This window comes from Myxine glutinosa, chromosome 2, assembly GCF_964187855.1.
Source record: "Myxine glutinosa chromosome 2, kmMyxGlut1.1, whole genome shotgun sequence".
NCBI lineage: Eukaryota > Metazoa > Chordata > Myxini > Myxiniformes > Myxinidae > Myxine > Myxine glutinosa.
Window position 1 is genome coordinate 9,845,897 of NC_136262.1, and position 17,743 is coordinate 9,863,639.

Genomic DNA, 17,743 nt, shown 5'->3' on the forward strand with positions numbered 1-17,743 from the left:
GGGGACGCTGGTTAGGGCTACGAGACCGTGGGAAAGATTGGCGATGGATTTCAAGGGCCCGTTGCCGGTGTCGAGTAACTCTCGCTATCTGCTCACTATCGTCGATGAGTACTCGCGGTTTCCTTTTGCTTATACGTGCGTGGATATGACGGCTGCCACGGTAATGCGATGCCTGCAGAATTTGTTCTCTATGTTTGGGTACCCGGCCTACGTGCATACTGATCGGGGTGCGGTCTTTTTGTCTCAGGAAGTGCGAGGCTACTTGCTCCAAAATAACGTCGCTTCTAGTTATACCACGCCGTACAGACCCCAAGCAAATGGGCAGATCGAACGCTTCAACGGGATTATATGGAGGGCCGTCGTGCTCAACCTCCGGACCCTCGGCCGGGGCCTCGATAAATGGGCTTGGTCGCTACCTGCGGTGCTGAACTCGATCAGGGCTCTACTATGTACGGCCACCAACCAGACTCCCCATGAGAGACTTTTCCACCACCCGAGGAGCACGGGGTGTATACGGTCTTTACCCAGTTGGCTCGCTGAGCCCGGGCCGGCCTATCTCAAACGGGCGGTTCGCACGAGCAAGTACGACCCCTTAGTGGACAAAGTGCAGGTACTCCAGGCTAATCCCGAGCATGCACGTGTGATGACGGCAGATGGGCGTGAGTCCACAGTCTCCGTACGCCATCTTGCCCCATGCGGGGTCACCGACCCTTATAAGGAACCGGACGAGCCAATCTATGAGACTATGGACTCTTCCGACACTTCCGTCACTGAACGTCTGCCGACCCTCCCTTCGCGACATCCACCCTTACCTGACGGCTTGGCGGTACCCCTCCCCCCCCCCCCCCCCCCCCGTCACCTGATTCTGGCAGCTACTCTCCGACGCCGGGGTCTCTGGGTTACGTGATGCCGTACCCGAGGAATTTCGGACCCGTACTGGCAGTGAAATTCGCCGCCCGGACTGGTACGGTTGGGCCGACTGATACCATAATTCCGCACCCTGTTAATGCTGACGCTCACTCGATTCTAGCCGCGCGGCAGTGTAATTCTAACGGTGGGGAGAATGTAGTGAAATCGTATTAACGCTGAACCCAGGTGATGCTCGCTGCTCGCTGACACCGCTAGGGGGGGGCGCGGCTATAAGACCCGATGCGGCCGCTGCTCTAGGCGACCTCTCCTGTGACATGTTACAATGACTAGTAGACTCGCTAACGGTACGTACCGCATAGAATATTACGCTTGGTTTCATTGAACTATATTATGGATTGACCTATGTGATGCCAAACCTTATTTCTATTGCATTCCTGTATTTGCAGAATGATGTCAAAAGTCTTAATGGAATTAAACCAACAGATGGACTAAAGTTGTGGACTTGAATGATTTCCACAACAGTCACCTTTCCCCTTGTATAGAGGGACGAGGGTACTCAGTTCCCAATCCACTGGAATGCGGCCTTCTTTCACCACCAGATTACAGATCTCTGTCATTCTCTTCACACCCCAACTTCCTGCTGCCTTCAACATATCTCCCACAACTCCCGTCGGCCCTCCCGCTTTTCTACCCTTCATTGCTTTTATCGCTTCCTCAACTTCCTTCTCAGTTATCTTCTCTGCCGGTCCTAAAACTGGGTTACTCTCTATGTTGCCATCCCATTCATTCTCTGTATTCAACAGCATTTCCATATATCTTTTCCATCTTCCTTTAATTCCATCTGGGTCCACAACATTTTGTCCCACTTCATCCTTCAAGCAACTCACCCCCATCACATCACACCTCTCTTTCGCGATCTGCTTTGCAATCCTGAATATCGCTCTCTGACCCTCTTCCGAATCCAAGCGTTCTCCGAACATTTTCCGACATGCCTCCTGTGTCTTTGCTACCTCTTTCTTTGCAGCCTTCTTGGCTGCCTTTCCTCAATTTTTTCCATTTCCAAACAAGGCTCAATAATGAGCAACCAAGAAAATAGTAGAGCAGTCACTACTTTGGAGGGAGGTATGGAAAAGTTACTGAGTTGTGTTGTGCAGGTGCAATAACGTGGACAGGAGGGTTCATGACTATGGAGATATGTAGATGGTGAATTTGTGTTGCAGTCCAGTGGTGGTGATGGTGGTAGTCGTGATAATATTGTGCGGCAGCACAGCAGTAGATATAGGGTGGAGGTTTGATGGTAATGACCTTACCTGCAATGTTTGGAGATATTTGTCTTGGATGTTTTCCATGTCTTCTTGAAAAAGAGGTGGCTCAAGTTCAGCCACATTCACATCTGGAACAAGGTCTGGATGGCCCATCATGTCCTTGCTGCATAATGTACATCAAAACATGAAAACCAGGTCTCAATTATTTTTGTCAATATAAAATATCATAATACCAGCTAAAGTCAGACATGCTGGACATGTTCAGACTTCAAATCATGCAAACGTATGTTTGTTATCATATTAAAATAAGGTGAATGTATGCATGTATGTACAAGTAAATTAAAGCACATTCCCGATTACCCCTATGCGTACACTCGCACCCTATGGATGTCGGATATATACAGTGAACTTAAAACACTTTACAATAGGGCCTACATGCATCTGTCAAATAAGAAAGAAAGAAAGAAAGAAAGAAAGAAAAAAGAAAAAGAAAAAGAAAAAGAGAGAGAGAGGAAGAGACAAAAGAGAGCAGAAGGAGGAAGAGACAGAGACAGAGACAGAGACAGAGAGAGAGAGAGAGAGAGAGAGAGAGAGAGAGAGAGAGAGAGAGAGAGAGAGAGAGAGAGAGAGAGAGAGAGAAGAAAAAAACAAACAAAAAAACGGTTGGGGCAAATAGTTTGAACCTCGCGTCGGCTCTGGGAAGGCTGGCGCAGCCTTTTGCTTATTGCAACAGCCCGTGGCTCACAAAGGGTTGAGCTGTCCTCAGCTTTCCTCTCCAGTGCGCAGTGCCTTGACTTTTTCACATTTTGTTGTTACAGGCTGAATTTTTAATTGATAAAATTGAGATTTGTTTTCATTATTTATTTATTTTTGAAAATTTTATTTAAAAATTAAAAATTAAAAGCTGAAATGTCTTGAGTCAATAAGTATTTCAACCCCTTTGTTATGGCACTCCAAATTGAGTTCAGGTGAATCCAATGTCCTTTGATCCTCCCTGAGATGTCTCTGCAACTTGAATTGAGTCCACCTTTGGCAAATTCAATTGATTAGAGTTAGACATGATTTAGAAAGAAACACATCTTTCTATACAAGGTCCCACAGTGGACAGTGTATTTCAGAGCAGAAACTCTACCATGAAGTCCGAGGAACTCTCCATATAACTCTGAAATATAATTGTGAAGAGGCATAGATCTGGGAAGGATATAAAACAATTTCTGGAGTGTTCAAAGTTCCCAAGAGCACAGTGAGCTCTATTATTAGGAAATGGAAAGATTATGGGACTACCCAGACTCTTCCTAGAGCTGGACGTCTGACCAAACTGAGGAACCGGACAAGACGGACCTTGGTCAGGGAGGAGACCAAGAACTCAATGACCATCCTGACAGAACTACAGAGTTCTTGGTGAGATGGGAGAACCTGCCGGAAGGACAACAGTCTCTGCAGCACTTCATAAATCTAGACGTTATGAGAGAGTGGCCAGGTGGAAGACACTCCTGAGAAAAAGGCACATGACAGCACACCTGGAGTTTGTAAAAAGGCACGTGAAAGACTCAGAGCATGAGGCAAAATATTCTGTTGACTGATGAGATAAAAATTGAACTATTTGGCCTGAATGCAAACCGAGCACAGCTCATCACCCATCTAACACCATCGCTACTTAATGAAAGTAAAAGCCCATAATTGTTCATCAAACCATCCACCCTGTTCTGATTTATGGTTGACCTGGCTTGTGTGGTTGTTGATTAAAGATTGCAGTATCCTGCAGGTAAATGCTCTGGAATTAATGTAATTAATATACCTCCACAGGCAAAGCTCCTCCTCCTCCTCCAGTTTTTCTTCCTTTTCATCCTCCTCCTCCTGCAGTTGTTCTTTCTCCTCCTCCTCCTCCTCCTCCTCCTCCACCTCCCCCTCCTGTTATTGTTTCTCCTCCTCCTCCTGTTGTTGTTCCTACTCCTCATCTTCCTTCTCTTCATCCCCCACCTTCTCCTTCACCTCCTCCTGCTCCTCCTCTGCACCTACATTTACACTATTTATTTCCATGTTTCCCTCAACTTTCAGAAGTCTCTCCTCTAATTTTACATCAATCTTGTTAATTCTGCTTTTCTTTAGACATAGCCCACCAAACAGGAAGAATGATTAACTTTTTTGCCGAATCTTTGCTGCAGCTCCCCATGTCAATCACATCAGTATTTCAAAAGGACAAACTCCAACTCCATGATAAAAAAATAAATAAAAAATAACCACCTTTAGAGGCCATTTTTCCCCGCAAAGCGGGGGTTGGCCTTTTTCGGGAACCGTGGTTGTTGTTGTTTTTCGGTCCCCTTTTTGAAGCAATGTTTTACGGCCGGATGCCCTTCCTGACGCCAACCCTTTTTGCCGCCTTCAACGACAAACAGGGAATTACCAGTGAACTGGTACTCAATGACTCCAACTCCATGATGCTGTCTTTAAAAACGACTCGATCTCAATGGCTCATGCTCTGCATAAGTAAGACTCGTTTTGCTATTTTTATCATAAGAACTCACGATTCTCAATATCAAAACACCAATAAGTGCCTTGACACACCACTTAAGGGTGGAGAATTGGAGTCACATAAATCATATTAATATGGTATCAAAACCATGTAAGGACACCTGTTGTATTATTTTGGGCTCATCGGCTTCAACCCATTCTCATTGGCACATCGTGTCCGAAATTTAAATGTCGATGAGGTGATTATGGAATTAGACTCATGATGAAGTATGTCATGTTCTAGAATTGCCACGAATACTTAAAGTAATGTTTTCTTTTTTAAAGGTAGTATAAAAAAAATTATAAAAAAAAATTATAAATTATTTAAAAAATTATAATTATTTTTAAAAATTAAAAAATTATTGTTTGGGATTATTTTCTATTTTGTTTCACTGTCAGATTATACAGACAAAGTAAAATAAGTATCCCCGAGTGGGCTGACGGTCATCTCTTGAGGTTGAAGTTCAGACCTCTGCTGATTTGGGAGGTTCCCCCCGGAAACCCCCACGATCCAAAATTGATGAAATCGAAGCCTGAGCGATTGCGCAGACCACTGTCTTGCATTCATGTGTCAAGTTCCAGACCGATCAGCCAGGTGATAAAGGAGGAGTAGCAAAAATAGCAAAAAGTTAATGGACGGACGACCGGATGGATGGACAGACATCCGGACATCATGACCCATTTTATAAGTTTATCTTTTCGAGAATCGATATGAGACGACCTATAAATTATCTCACTCCTCTCTGCGGATGTGCAGTCTGGACTAATTCAGAGCCAAAGTACTGATAAGCCACATGTTTGTTTTCCGATTCGTGTTCAAAATAAAACGTTCAATTTAAATGAAGTTCTTCCTCGATCATAAACTGACATTTGTGGACAGACGGACGGACAGAGGTCAGAGGTCACTTATCGCTTCGCGCAGGGGTAAAAATCCTAAGCTGTGCCATAAAGTAACACAACAACTTATTACCATTGTAAAGAGTATCAGGTTTCATCTCAACAAAGTTTGTTTGAAACGAAAATAATTGTTTGAAACAACTAGTAAGGGATTACAAAGAAAAAACGAATCTAATCTGAAGCCATCCAAGGAATAAAATGATTATAAGAACATCCAAGGCAAACACCTTTTATTTGAAGTAAATTCAATGATGCCTTTGGGTTTTCAAAAAAGCACGTTGAATATGTTGCGCTGTACAGAGGTCCAGAAGCCTCGCACTGTACAACCGCGACTGTCACACTCACTTGACCCATGCGCAGAATAAAGCACGGCATCCACACACCTGGGGTACACGTGCAGCACCCAGGCAAGCAGTGAGATCATCTCGTTTGGTTGCTGCTCGTCGCTGGCAAGCTCCTGGATGTGTGCGGCAAGCGCGCCTTGGTACAAGGCCAGGTATGTGGCAAACGGTTTGTAGTGAGGTGGGAAGCACTGTACCACCAGCGTCTTCACCACCCTGAGGTCCTGCGGTGAGAGGGTGGATGAAAGGTAGTGGAAGGTAAATGAGGGGATGCAAACCCGGTAGAGGGAAGTGAATAAAAACCAGGAGATAACAGACGTGAGCCGGCGGTGCGGCACAGTCATGGAGGTCAGAATTGATCGACTCGCCACGATCCAGGCACTGCTAAAGTTACATCATGCGATGGTCTGCCTTGTACGACGGACATACATGTAACAAAGAGTGGAGTCAATGTAAAACACTTAATTAAACCATGCACATACTAGATTACAAGTAATAACCCGTAACTAGTACAAAAGTCAATCGCATCCCAGATCTTAATCATGTGGTACTTGCATTTCAGTTCAGCAGTATACACCAATTGTTTGTTAACCCAGAAATGGAGTCTATCATTGCAGTTGACATTACCTTTCCTTTTTCTTCAATTGCCTGATCTCATACCACAAGTTTGATTTCCGACTTAGATATGGGACATGCTGCTGTTCCATATCCGGGTGCAGACACCCTGTACACGCAACTGCTGCTCTCCCAACAATGGAGGCTCTGACTTTCAGACAAAAGATCAGGGGCATATCTGAAGGGCATATCAGGGCCATCGCTCTGGGCATATCTGAAGGGCATATCAGGGCCATCGCTCTGGGCATATCTGAAGGGCATATCAGGACCATCACTCTGGGCATATCTGAAGGGCATATCAGGGCCATCGCTCTGGGCATATCAGAAGGGCATATCAGGACCATCACTCTGGGCATATCTGAAGGGCATATCAGGACCATCGCTCTGGGCATATCTGAAGGGCATATCAGGGCCATCGCTCTGGGCATATCTGAAGGGAATATCAGGGCCATCGCTCTGGGCATATCTGAAGGGCATATCAGGGCCATCGCTCTGGGCATATCTGAAGGGCATATCAGGGCCATCGCTCTGGGCATATCTGAAGGGAATATCAGGGCCATCGCTCTGGGCATATCTGAACGGCATATCAGGGCCATCGCTCTGGGCATATCTGAAGGGCATATCAGGGCCATCGCTCTGGGCATATCTGAACGGCATATCAGGGCCATCGCTCTGGGCATATCTGAACGGCATATCAGGGCCATCGCTCTGGGCATATCTGAAGGGCATATCAGGGCCATCGCTCTGGGCATATCATGGCCATCGCTCTGGGCATATCATGGCCATCGCTCTGGGCATATCTGAAAGGCATATCAGGACCATCACTCTGGGCATATCTGAAGGGCATATCAGGGCCATCGCTCTGGGCATACTGAAGGGCATATCAGGGCCATCGCTCTGGGCATATCTGAAGGGCATATCAGGGCCATCGCTCTGGGCATATCTGAAGGGCATATCAGGACCATCACTCTGGGCATCTCTGAAGGGCATATCAGGACCATCACTCTGGGCATATCTGAAGGGCATATCAGGGCCATCGCTCTGGGCATATCTGAAGGGCATATCAGGATCATCACTCTGGGCATATCTGAAGGGCATATCAGGACCATCACTCTGGGCATATCTGAAGGCCATATCAGGGCCATCGATCTGGGCATATCTGAAGCATTTGACACAGTTTGTCACCCCACCTCACTCTCAAAACCTCCTCTCATGGGTTGCCGACTTCCTCCACATGATCCTCTCATGTCCTCTACCTGTCAAGACTGAAGAGCCCCAAGGCAATGGCTTGGGCCCAGTCCTATTCCTCATGTTCATCAATGACTTTTCTGACTGACTTTCTGGAAAATTCTTAAGTGACTCCACACTTTTCCGCACCATTTCTCTTCCTTCAGATATTCAGGTAGCAGTATCTTCCCTCTCTGCAGACCTTGATAGAATCAGGACTTGGTCCAACACTTGGGATATGTCCTTCAACCCTGACAAATCCCACACTCACACTCTCACGCTGTCTCTCCGAAAGGACCATATGGTGAACCCTCCCATCTACTTCCTTAAAAAACCCACTGTGAACAGCAACTTACACGTCATAATCCCAATTTTGAGGGGGTAGTTGACATCTCTAAGAGAAATCATGAAGACAGCAGTATCACGAATTTTAATTCTGGAAATGAAACTAATTATTGGATTTATGACATACATGTTGCATGACATGACGTACATACAAAACCATGACATACATGTTGCAATTGGATTGTCAACAACAACCTAGATCACGAGGAGAGTCAAGCCGATAAAAACTATTGTGGATGATGAAATGGCCTCCGGAACATTTTCAGGCGGACATTTGCTTGCCTATGAAAATAACGTGTGGCTCGAATCCACTTCCCCCAATTTATAGAAAAGCTAGAGAGAGATCGTTTAGTAGAAGAAGCAAGTATGAAGGCTGTACAGACCTCCAGGATACATTTCCGCAACAACTCGAGATGCTTCATGAGCCACATGGGTTCACCTTCACGAGACTCCAACAGCCCACCCTCCACTCGTGTTTGCACGGTGTTCTCCAGCACCTGCCGAGGTATATTTTCATCATGCTCTACCCCTGGCTGATGTCATCCAGGCCATGCTAACATGTTAACGTGCTGCCTGTTTAAATATGCGATTCATGGAATATACTTAAAAAGAACAGGACGATATTAAACTGCTAAAGCATTGTTATCTTTTCACACAAACTATTACATCCTATCCGAACAAGTAGCATGAAGGGATCTGTCTGACATAGATTTTTCCAAATAAATATTAAAGATTGTTAAAAATGGGAAAACATAGTTATCAGGGGGAGGAATATTCTTCCATGGACTGTGGGGAAAGGTATTTCTTCGACACATAAACAACGAGGTGTTCCTTATCCACCAAAACCAAAATATCTGAAGAGGTTCGATTTGATTAAAAGATATTACACATGAAACTTAATCAAAAGTATTTTTAAACAATCCTGGTGTAGGCTGTTTAATAATGAAGGAAGAGGTTGGATTTGATTAAAAGATATTACACATGAAACTTAATCAAAAGTATTTTTAAACAATCCTGGTGTAGGCTGTTTAATAATGAAGGAAGAGGTTGGATTTGCAAAACAACAACAACAGGCATTTTAAAGCCATTTTCCCTGCTAGAGCGGGTGTTAGCCTTGCGGTCCACACGACAATCTTCTCCATCTTGCCCTATTTTCTGCATCTCTCCTTGTTAACCCCCTTGCCCGCATGTCTTCTTCCACCACCTTAAGCCAAGTCTTTCTCGGTCTTCCCCGTCCTCTACTTCCTTCTACATTCATTTCCATCACTCTTCTCAACCAGTCACTTTCATCCTTCCTCAACACATGACCAAACCATCTCAACCTGTTCCTCTTCACAGCATCCATCACAGGCTCTATTCCCATCATCTTTCGCAATTCATCATTTGTCTTCCTCTCTCTCAACGATACTCCGCACATCCACAGTTCAAATTTGCAAATTCGATTTGCAAAGAGTGTTTGATTTGGGATGTCCAAGTTTTTAAAAAGCATCGATTAATTAAATTCTACAAAATAACGGAGATTTGGTTAGAACTTGTGTTGTAATAAGTGGTAAACCCCCGGCTTCCCATGCCTCCTCCACCCAAGCCCTCTCCCTCCCACGGATCTTCCGTTGTCCCTGTTCTCTGCTGTTGTAATTGTGTGCTTCCCTCTCTCCCCATCTTGTCTCCCGCTCCCTTTATTGTGTTTTGTGTGTTCGTTTTTTTTTTTTGTGATTGATGTTAGCTCTTACACGAGCCTCGATCTTGTATACAAAAAAATAATAATAATAACTTGCAAAGTTTCTGGAAACTGAATATAATAAAACAAACATGTGATAAAGTTCCTGGTTTTTTTTGGGTTTTTTTTGCCAGGTGGACAATTAACACTCAAACAATGCAATACATGCACCAAATGTAAACCAGAAAGCATCTCAACATGAAAAGTCCATCCGCATCTGCTTTGTACTCGAACTAAACTTGACAAAAACAAAGAGTTTAGGAAAATTGCACATTATATGAATTCGTGTTCTGCATATTCTGATAATAAATATATCTCATAATATATCTCATATAAAACCCTGGTGTTGGGCTAGCGGCTAGGGTGCCGGTTTAGGATCCTACGATCCTGGGTTCGAATCCCGGTCGATCGCTGAATTAACGCCAGGGGGGTTGACTCAGCCTGTCATCCTTCCGAGGTCGGCTAATTGAGTACCAGTTCACCGGTAATTCCCTGTTTGTCATTAAAGGCGGCAAAAAGGGTTGGCGTCAGGAAGGGCATCCGGCCGTAAAACATTGCTTCAAAAAGGGGACCGAAAAACAACAACAACCACGGTTCCCGAAAAAGGCCAACCCCCGCTTTGCGGGGAAAAATGGCCTCTAAAGGTGGGTATTATTATATATTCTCATAATAAAGGTTTGTTGAAGATTTGATGGCAAAAGCTCAATTGGTAAAATTGTTATGGCCTGGACAGATGCACTGAAGCTCAATGGTAAATAAACAAGAGTGAGAATTATTTTGCCATACACATCCCCTACTGATCCCAATGAATGTTCGTGTTCCAAGCACTCAGCAACTGTGAGCCAAATACAGGAGGACAAATTGTTTTAGGTATGTAAAGCTACAGAATAACTTGCAGTTTCTGTAACTTACCATAATAAAGCCATGTACGAAGTTTTAGTTCATTATGTTAAAGGGTAAAGGGGAAAAAAGTCTGGAAAACGGAACCATATATAATACTAGCAGAGGTACCCGGCTTTGCACGGGAGTGGGAGGAGGAGGGGAGGGGGAAGAGGAGGGGAGGGGAACGGGGGGGAGGGGGGAGGGGGAAGCGGGGGAGGAGGAGGGAGGGGAAGAGAGGGAGGGAATGGGGGGGAGGGGGAAGGGGGGAGGGGGGGAGGGGAAGGGGGGAGGGAAGGGTGCGGGGGTGCCCAGGGGAAGAAGGGCCCCTCCCCTCCCCCTCCCCCCCTTTCCCCTCCCCCCTCCCATCCCCTTCCCCCTCGTTCCCCTCCCCTTCTCTTCCCCCTCCCTCCTCCTCCCCCTTCACACCAGGGGGGTTGACTCAGCCTGTCATCCCACCGAGGTCGGAAGTCGGAACTCATTGTCGTCAAATAAATGTAGCCTGTATGTTTCACTCTTTGTCACATGCCGTTGGTCCCATGTCAATCGGATGAAGTTGAAAAATTAACGTTACGAAGGTTCTCTGGGACGTACTGATTCGAATAATGAAGTTGAAAAATTAACGTTCCGAAATACGCTAATTACGCTAACAGAAGCGCTGGAGGGGAGCACTGCGCTCCCTCCCTTAGATTCCCTCCTCTTCTGCTAGCGCTAATTACGCGTAACACACTAATTTTAAAATCCGAAGTTTTTTTAATTTTAAGGTGTGCTGTAGTCAGAAGCGCTAGAAGCGCTGCGCTCCCTCCCTTCGAATCCCTCTCTCTTCTGCTAGTGCTAATAATACGCTAATTTTAAAACCCGAAATTTTTTAAATGTTTATGTCTCCGTGACATTCCTGGGACCATCCCGAGTCGAACAGTACTTTCCGCTCGCAAATCCGTCCACGGGTTCTCGAGATCTTAGAGATCATAGATAGATCAGGATACAGACACAGAGGCCAACTCTACTTTATATATATAGATGTGATTTGTCTGTCCAAAAAGGGCAGAACACCATGAAAAATTGACGAAACGCCTCCAAATTCAAACTTGTTCTGTAACTTATCATAATAAAGCCATGCACCAAGATTCCGTTGAATATGTTACAGGGGTATGGGAAAAAAGTCTGGAAAACAACAGGTGGGACGGACGGACGGACAGACAGACGGAGAGCAAACCGATTTTCACCGAAGGGGACTCATAAAGAAACACAGAAGCGATTTTAAAAATGGGACGTCTTGTGTTTGACACGCTGTGGCGGGGCTAATAAGGGCTATTTATAGTCACTACCATTTTGCCCTTTCACATTTTGAAAGGTTGAAAATTTGATGATAAAAGCTCAAATGGTAAAAATTGCAAAACCCCGTCTCCCGCTCCGCAGGGTGACAGGCTCAATGTGGTTAATATTGTTACAGACGTGGCTTGGATGTTATTTCCCGAGCGGTTTTATGGTATGACCACGTCTGCACACGTTACCCGATTGTGCCCGAATGTTGACTAATCGCGCTATGCTGGCTCAATAAGAAAAAGAAGACACCCGGCTGGATTATAATGACACAATACGACACCAGGGGTTCAGTTCTCAAGTATATTCGTACGGAAAAAGGTTAGATTACAGGGACAAGAGGGAAACATAGGAAGGTGGGCACTTAGACACACTCTTATATTAACCCTAGACAGACCACAGATAAACGGGACAACGCTGACTCACACGGGGGTTGATGAAAAGGGGAGGCAGGTCGCGATGGCTCAGGTGCACCTGGCTCAGGGACAGAATCACGTACGGTGGTGTCCAGCAGATGCGGGGAGGTCGCTCAGCGCTCGTGGGTCGCGACTTTGGTGGAGATGCCGGGGAGGTCGCTCAGCGCTCGGGAGGGTGGCGTCTTGTCCTTCCAAGCTCGGGGCGCATCTCTCGTCACGTCCGGCGCGGGGCCGCGTATATCCGGCGGGGAGTCACGCCCTCGCTCGTTAGCTCCGCCCCATATGGCATCGGCCCATGGCTTCTCATTGGGTGCGGGGGTTACCGGCTCCGCCCTTGACGAGGGGCCGACAGGGAGCCCCCTTCTGGGTAACCCCGTCGAGCACATGTTCAATGGCGGCCAACCGAGCCGGAGTGAGGACGCAAAGCCGCTGTTGTTGTGGTTGTTGTTGGAGCTTGAGATGATGGGAAGAGATGCGGGGAGGTATGGGAAGGTCCTAAACTCCTACTGGTGCCATATCATCACATTCTGGTGCAACGAAGAGTCATAATTAATGGAAACAAGTCCTTAACTGACATAGATTAAGAATAACTAGCAAGATGTCCTATAATTGTCTACGTGTGGTGCGGGGGACCTGGGCACGACATTTAATGGGGGAATGAAGGGGAAGATCGGCTCTAATGGGTGTTGTTTACAGACAATGGGACTAGGGAATGGGGTAAGGGGAGAGTTGGGGAGTATCGGAGAAGATAGGGGAATATTTACAAGCGGATATGGAGGTCAAATTCCATATTCGCAACATTGCACCCTTCTCTACCCTCGGGGCGTCCCGACCCGATAAATTTTTACCTACTTTAGTGTGGCACGCAATGTAGTTCCCTCTACTATTAACTCTACCCTGAGTGCGACAGTTTTACTGATATTCACAAATGAGTAAATATGTCCCCCTGCGACGTTGCACCCTTCTCCTCACAGAAACACACCCACAGGATAACCGAATCCGGAAAGAATTCTCAAACTAAACATACAGCCGGTAGGGAGCATTATTTACAAGACTACGCTGCTATTTACACTACGATCCAGGACCTGTTTTTGGAGGAACACATGCAGATGTTATGCATAGAGAGAGAGCGCGCTTGCCAACATCGATACACCAACCCACGAGTGCTCTGTGGCCGACGGCCTTTAATAACGTGCAGAGCACCCTTTCCCAGCATCAAAAGCACCACCCCACCACACAGTCAGCACCATCCGGTGCAGTCACCATTGTTCATTGGTATAAAAATAAATTCGACAACCCCTAACCCTGCAGGTGTCTCTTGCTCTTCTTGTGGTGCACTTGGTGTTTAACTAAAAGTGGTTCACCTGTATGGCATAGGTGCCACGTTGACCCATAGGTCCATCCCCGGGTGGTGCTTGGCCGCAAACGAACTGCGGTCCATTGTGGGTGGCCACAAACATTGCGGTCCATATGGTGTATCGATCCAGGCAGCCAACAGCGAAAGTGCAGGCCCACAACTGCGTAGCCAGCACCTCTCTCTCCTCTCTCTCTACCCCAAAGCCAGATCCTCGGAGGTGGGAGACAAAAGAAGAAGACAAGTGAGTAAGGTGGTAAGGGCGCAAAAGTGCACGCAATGTAAGGTAATGCACACTGGGGGCACATGGGAACCAGGTGAGACAGGTACGTTCCTATCGTACGCCCCCCCCCCACCAGGTAACCTACATGGCCCCTCCCTTACCCCTTACTGCATCCACACAACACAACACTACTCATAAACATCCACTTTACAAATCAACAAACATCCCTACTGTCTTCCCCGTTCCTCCCATATACCAAATTCGTCTTCTCTCCCTCCTAACCAATCAAATTTGCCATTTTCAACTCTCATCAAAATTTGCCATCTCCAACTGAATCATCAAAATTTGCCATCACCAATTCATCATCAGTCCCTCCTAGGGAGGGAGAGATGGAATCACCCCAATGTCTCATCCACGTCGTGATGCGTCTCACAAATCCTCACAGCAATCTCATTTCCTGCAACAAACAAAGAAAACACAGGTGTGGAGTCATCATCATCACCACAGGTAAGTGGCTGCGTATGGTGCGACAGGTTCTTCAATCCTAACTATTTCCTAAATGACTTTAACAACTTTACACTACCCGGGGTCTTTCTCCGGCCAAACCATTGGCCTTCTTACACTATGGGTTCTAAAAACCAATTCCCATTGGCCAAACTGTGGTGCTCTTCAATTTGGGGTCTCACTCCCCCGATTCATCTCCCGGTGCCCTCGCACAATTTCTGGGCTGCGGCGTGTACCTCTCCCAGTGGGTCTACCCACCTGCACACCTCCACCACTGCAGTTGCCTCCGAGCTTACCTGCTCCTCACCCTAACCTAACTACCTGGGGAAGGCCCTCTGGCTCTCTCCCCACTCCGTGCCCTCTCTGGCACTGGGCTGCCCGATCCACACCCGGGATCCTCAGGCACCCACTCACAACTACCGGCTCCCAGAGCCCACCTGCGGCCTCACCTGGCCGACATCCTCACAGTGGTGGAGTGCCCAACCAACTACACACACTAACAGGCTACACGCCCAGCCATTTCCACAACACTAATGCACCCATTCACAACACCATTCTGCAACCGCACCACAAATGCCAATATCCAACCACAATTTACCTGCACCCTTTACCTAACACTTACACTACCCGCCCCGGGTACTCGTGAAAGGGGTCCACTCTTCCCCCATCCACACCTTCGCACCATGCACACCACTCCGTACCACTCATTCCAACTCTCTCCACACACCTGTACCTGCACACCTGTGCTCTCACACCTGGTGCCACCTGCACCCTTCTCTCCCCAAGCGCATTCGCGCTGATCCACAACACTCACTACTCATACACTGCTCCACACACCTGTCCAGTTGCACACCTGTGCAATCGCACTTGTTCAATCCTCACACACACAGCATCATCTCATCTAACTACTCCCTTCTGAAACTTGCGCTTCCCAGTCGTCCCTTTAAACTATTGCGCTCCCTCGTCATTATCATCCATACTAATCTACCTGCGTCCCCACTACAGGTATCAGTCACTAACTAATCTTAACGTCACCTAATGTCAATCTTCGCTAGATCCCTACACACCATATCCTAACCCACCCGGGCTAGTTTTCACTGCCATACACCCCATAAGCTATTGCTCCTTTGCCCCACCATATGGGAAGGATGGTGGATTTGCCATCCCACCACATCGGGGGTCTCTCACTACCAATTTCGCACATCAAATTGCAACAAATTAAAAATTTGCCAATCACCTGCCAATCACTGTACCATTACCAATCATCACTCTGCCAATCCTTTGCCAATCATCAAATTTTGCTTTTCTCTAATTTTGGGTCCAAAACACTAACCTCATCACCCAGTCGACTCACTAATACCTCTCGGTGCGCCAATTCCTGTCCAAAGCCCGGCTTCGTAAAGCCAAGCCATGAATGCTGGTTGTTCTGTGCCAGCGGCTGGGTGCGTCCGGCACTCGGTGCAGGGACGGGGGCTTACCCGTGCCGAGATCCCACGCATCACCTCGGCGTGGAGCCATCCAATGTCCCGATCTCGACCTGCCGGCACGTCTCAACAAAACGTGGTCGCCATAACGACTCTTTCTATCGGGCCGCCCGCTCCGCCTAGTGGAGCACGGACGTTCAAAGCGAGGCCCAGCACGGATCGCGCACGGCGGTCCTTTTGAACCCGCCGTGGCTCGGATCCCCGCTGGTTCTCGCGGCACGCGAAGCCCGGCACGCACCGAGGGCCCGCTTCGGCTAAAAGTCGACCTGACCTTTAACCCGTGTAACGTCGATGCTTCACCTGCATGCTTACACCCCGCAGCCCGTTCCTTGCTCATACATGCAGCTGTTCCCATTCTCCTTGTACCGTTCCTTACACACCCAGGTACACCCATTCCACTCACAGCCTTGGTCACACACCTGACCACCGAACACCTTGGCACACATTCGTTGCTCGCACACCTCACCAAAACACCTCTTCGCGCCCCCTCCTCTGTCACCTCCTCTGTGACAATCACAGGTGTGCTCTCATTCGCACACCCAACCACGTGCCTCACCACCAACTCCAGCGTGCATTCCCACTCACGCTCTACCATTCCAGGTGTACATCCTTCCATCCCAGGTGTACATCCTCGCTCACCTGTCACAACCAGCTCACTCTCCTTGTCACTCTCACTACTTTCACCTCCATTCCTGACAGCGCACTCACCCTTACTCTTGACAGCACACTCTTTCCCCATGCACCTGTCCGTCACACACCTTTCTCGCGCACACTCTCCCGTTACACCCTCTGTAACACTCACCACAGGTGGACACTCTTCCTTACTTCTGACAGCGCACTCTTTCCTCATGCACCTGTCTGTCACACACCTTTCTCGCGCACACTCTCCCGTCACACCCTCTGTAACACTCACCACACCACGCTTCCATGTGCTCCCTCGCACACGCGCTACGACCGACTCACTCTCGCCAGCACACTCACTCCTTGGCACGCACTTTTTCCTCACACACCCCATGGTCGGACATTCTCGCACACCTCCTTTTTCGCACACCAGACCTTTCGCACACTTCACCAGTGGCCTCTCACGAACACCCGGGTCCATCTCGACCCCCAAGCTCATTAAATCCCCTGGCGCATCATACGCACGACCATATTGGTCACCACTTACACCGGGTCCTCTTCCTCTTCGCTTCTCCTCCATCACCTGCGAATCCCTCATCCGGTTAATGAGCACATCATCACGATCCAAACACAGACTTTGGACCAATTCTTTTACTTCCTCCTTTATCTCTTTGTTATCCTCTCTCCGTCGCTTCTTAATTTCGCTCACCCCTTCTTCCACTTCTTCTAATTTCTGCTTCACCTCTTTTATGTCCCGGTACGTCTCCTCAAGCTCATCCTCTAAGGCTACCTTGACCGTTTCCATGTGCGTCCTCACCTGCCGGTCCTTCGTCTCCATTACCTCTACCACCTCGTCCAACCTCGTTGTCAGTCCCTCACGTACCATCTGACATTCCCTCTTCGTCGCTACCAAGTCGTTTTTTATGTCGTTTTGTGTCGCTTTTAAACCTCCTAATACCGCAGTGTTCCTTTGAACCTGCTCCACTAACTCCGTCTGTCCCACCGTCAGCTGCTCCACCTCCTGCGTCAGGTCCTCTATGCCCCCTTGTAACTTTACAGTCCCCTTTCTCACCTCCTTTTCCATGTGCTCCTCACAGTGCCTCACCTCCTCGCGCACTCCTCCGACCTCCTCACTCACTCCTCTTCTGATC

The 17,743-nt window shown here is 47.7% G+C and overlaps 1 protein-coding gene across 1 annotated transcript in view; it reads right to left on the bottom strand.

Annotated features, from left to right (window-relative positions):
• The window catches only part of LOC137422051 (exocyst complex component 3-like), an 88,794-nt gene that overhangs the window by 52,794 nt on the left and 18,257 nt on the right, over positions 1 to 17,743 (bottom strand). The window contains exons 6-8 of the mRNA XM_068108755.2: positions 8,455 to 8,568; positions 5,927 to 6,108; positions 2,181 to 2,298 (exon numbers count right to left, since the gene is read on the bottom strand). Coding sequence (XP_067964856.2) covers positions 2,181 to 2,298; positions 5,927 to 6,108; positions 8,455 to 8,568 — 414 coding nt within the window. The remainder of the gene's footprint in view (positions 1 to 2,180; positions 2,299 to 5,926; positions 6,109 to 8,454; positions 8,569 to 17,743) is intronic.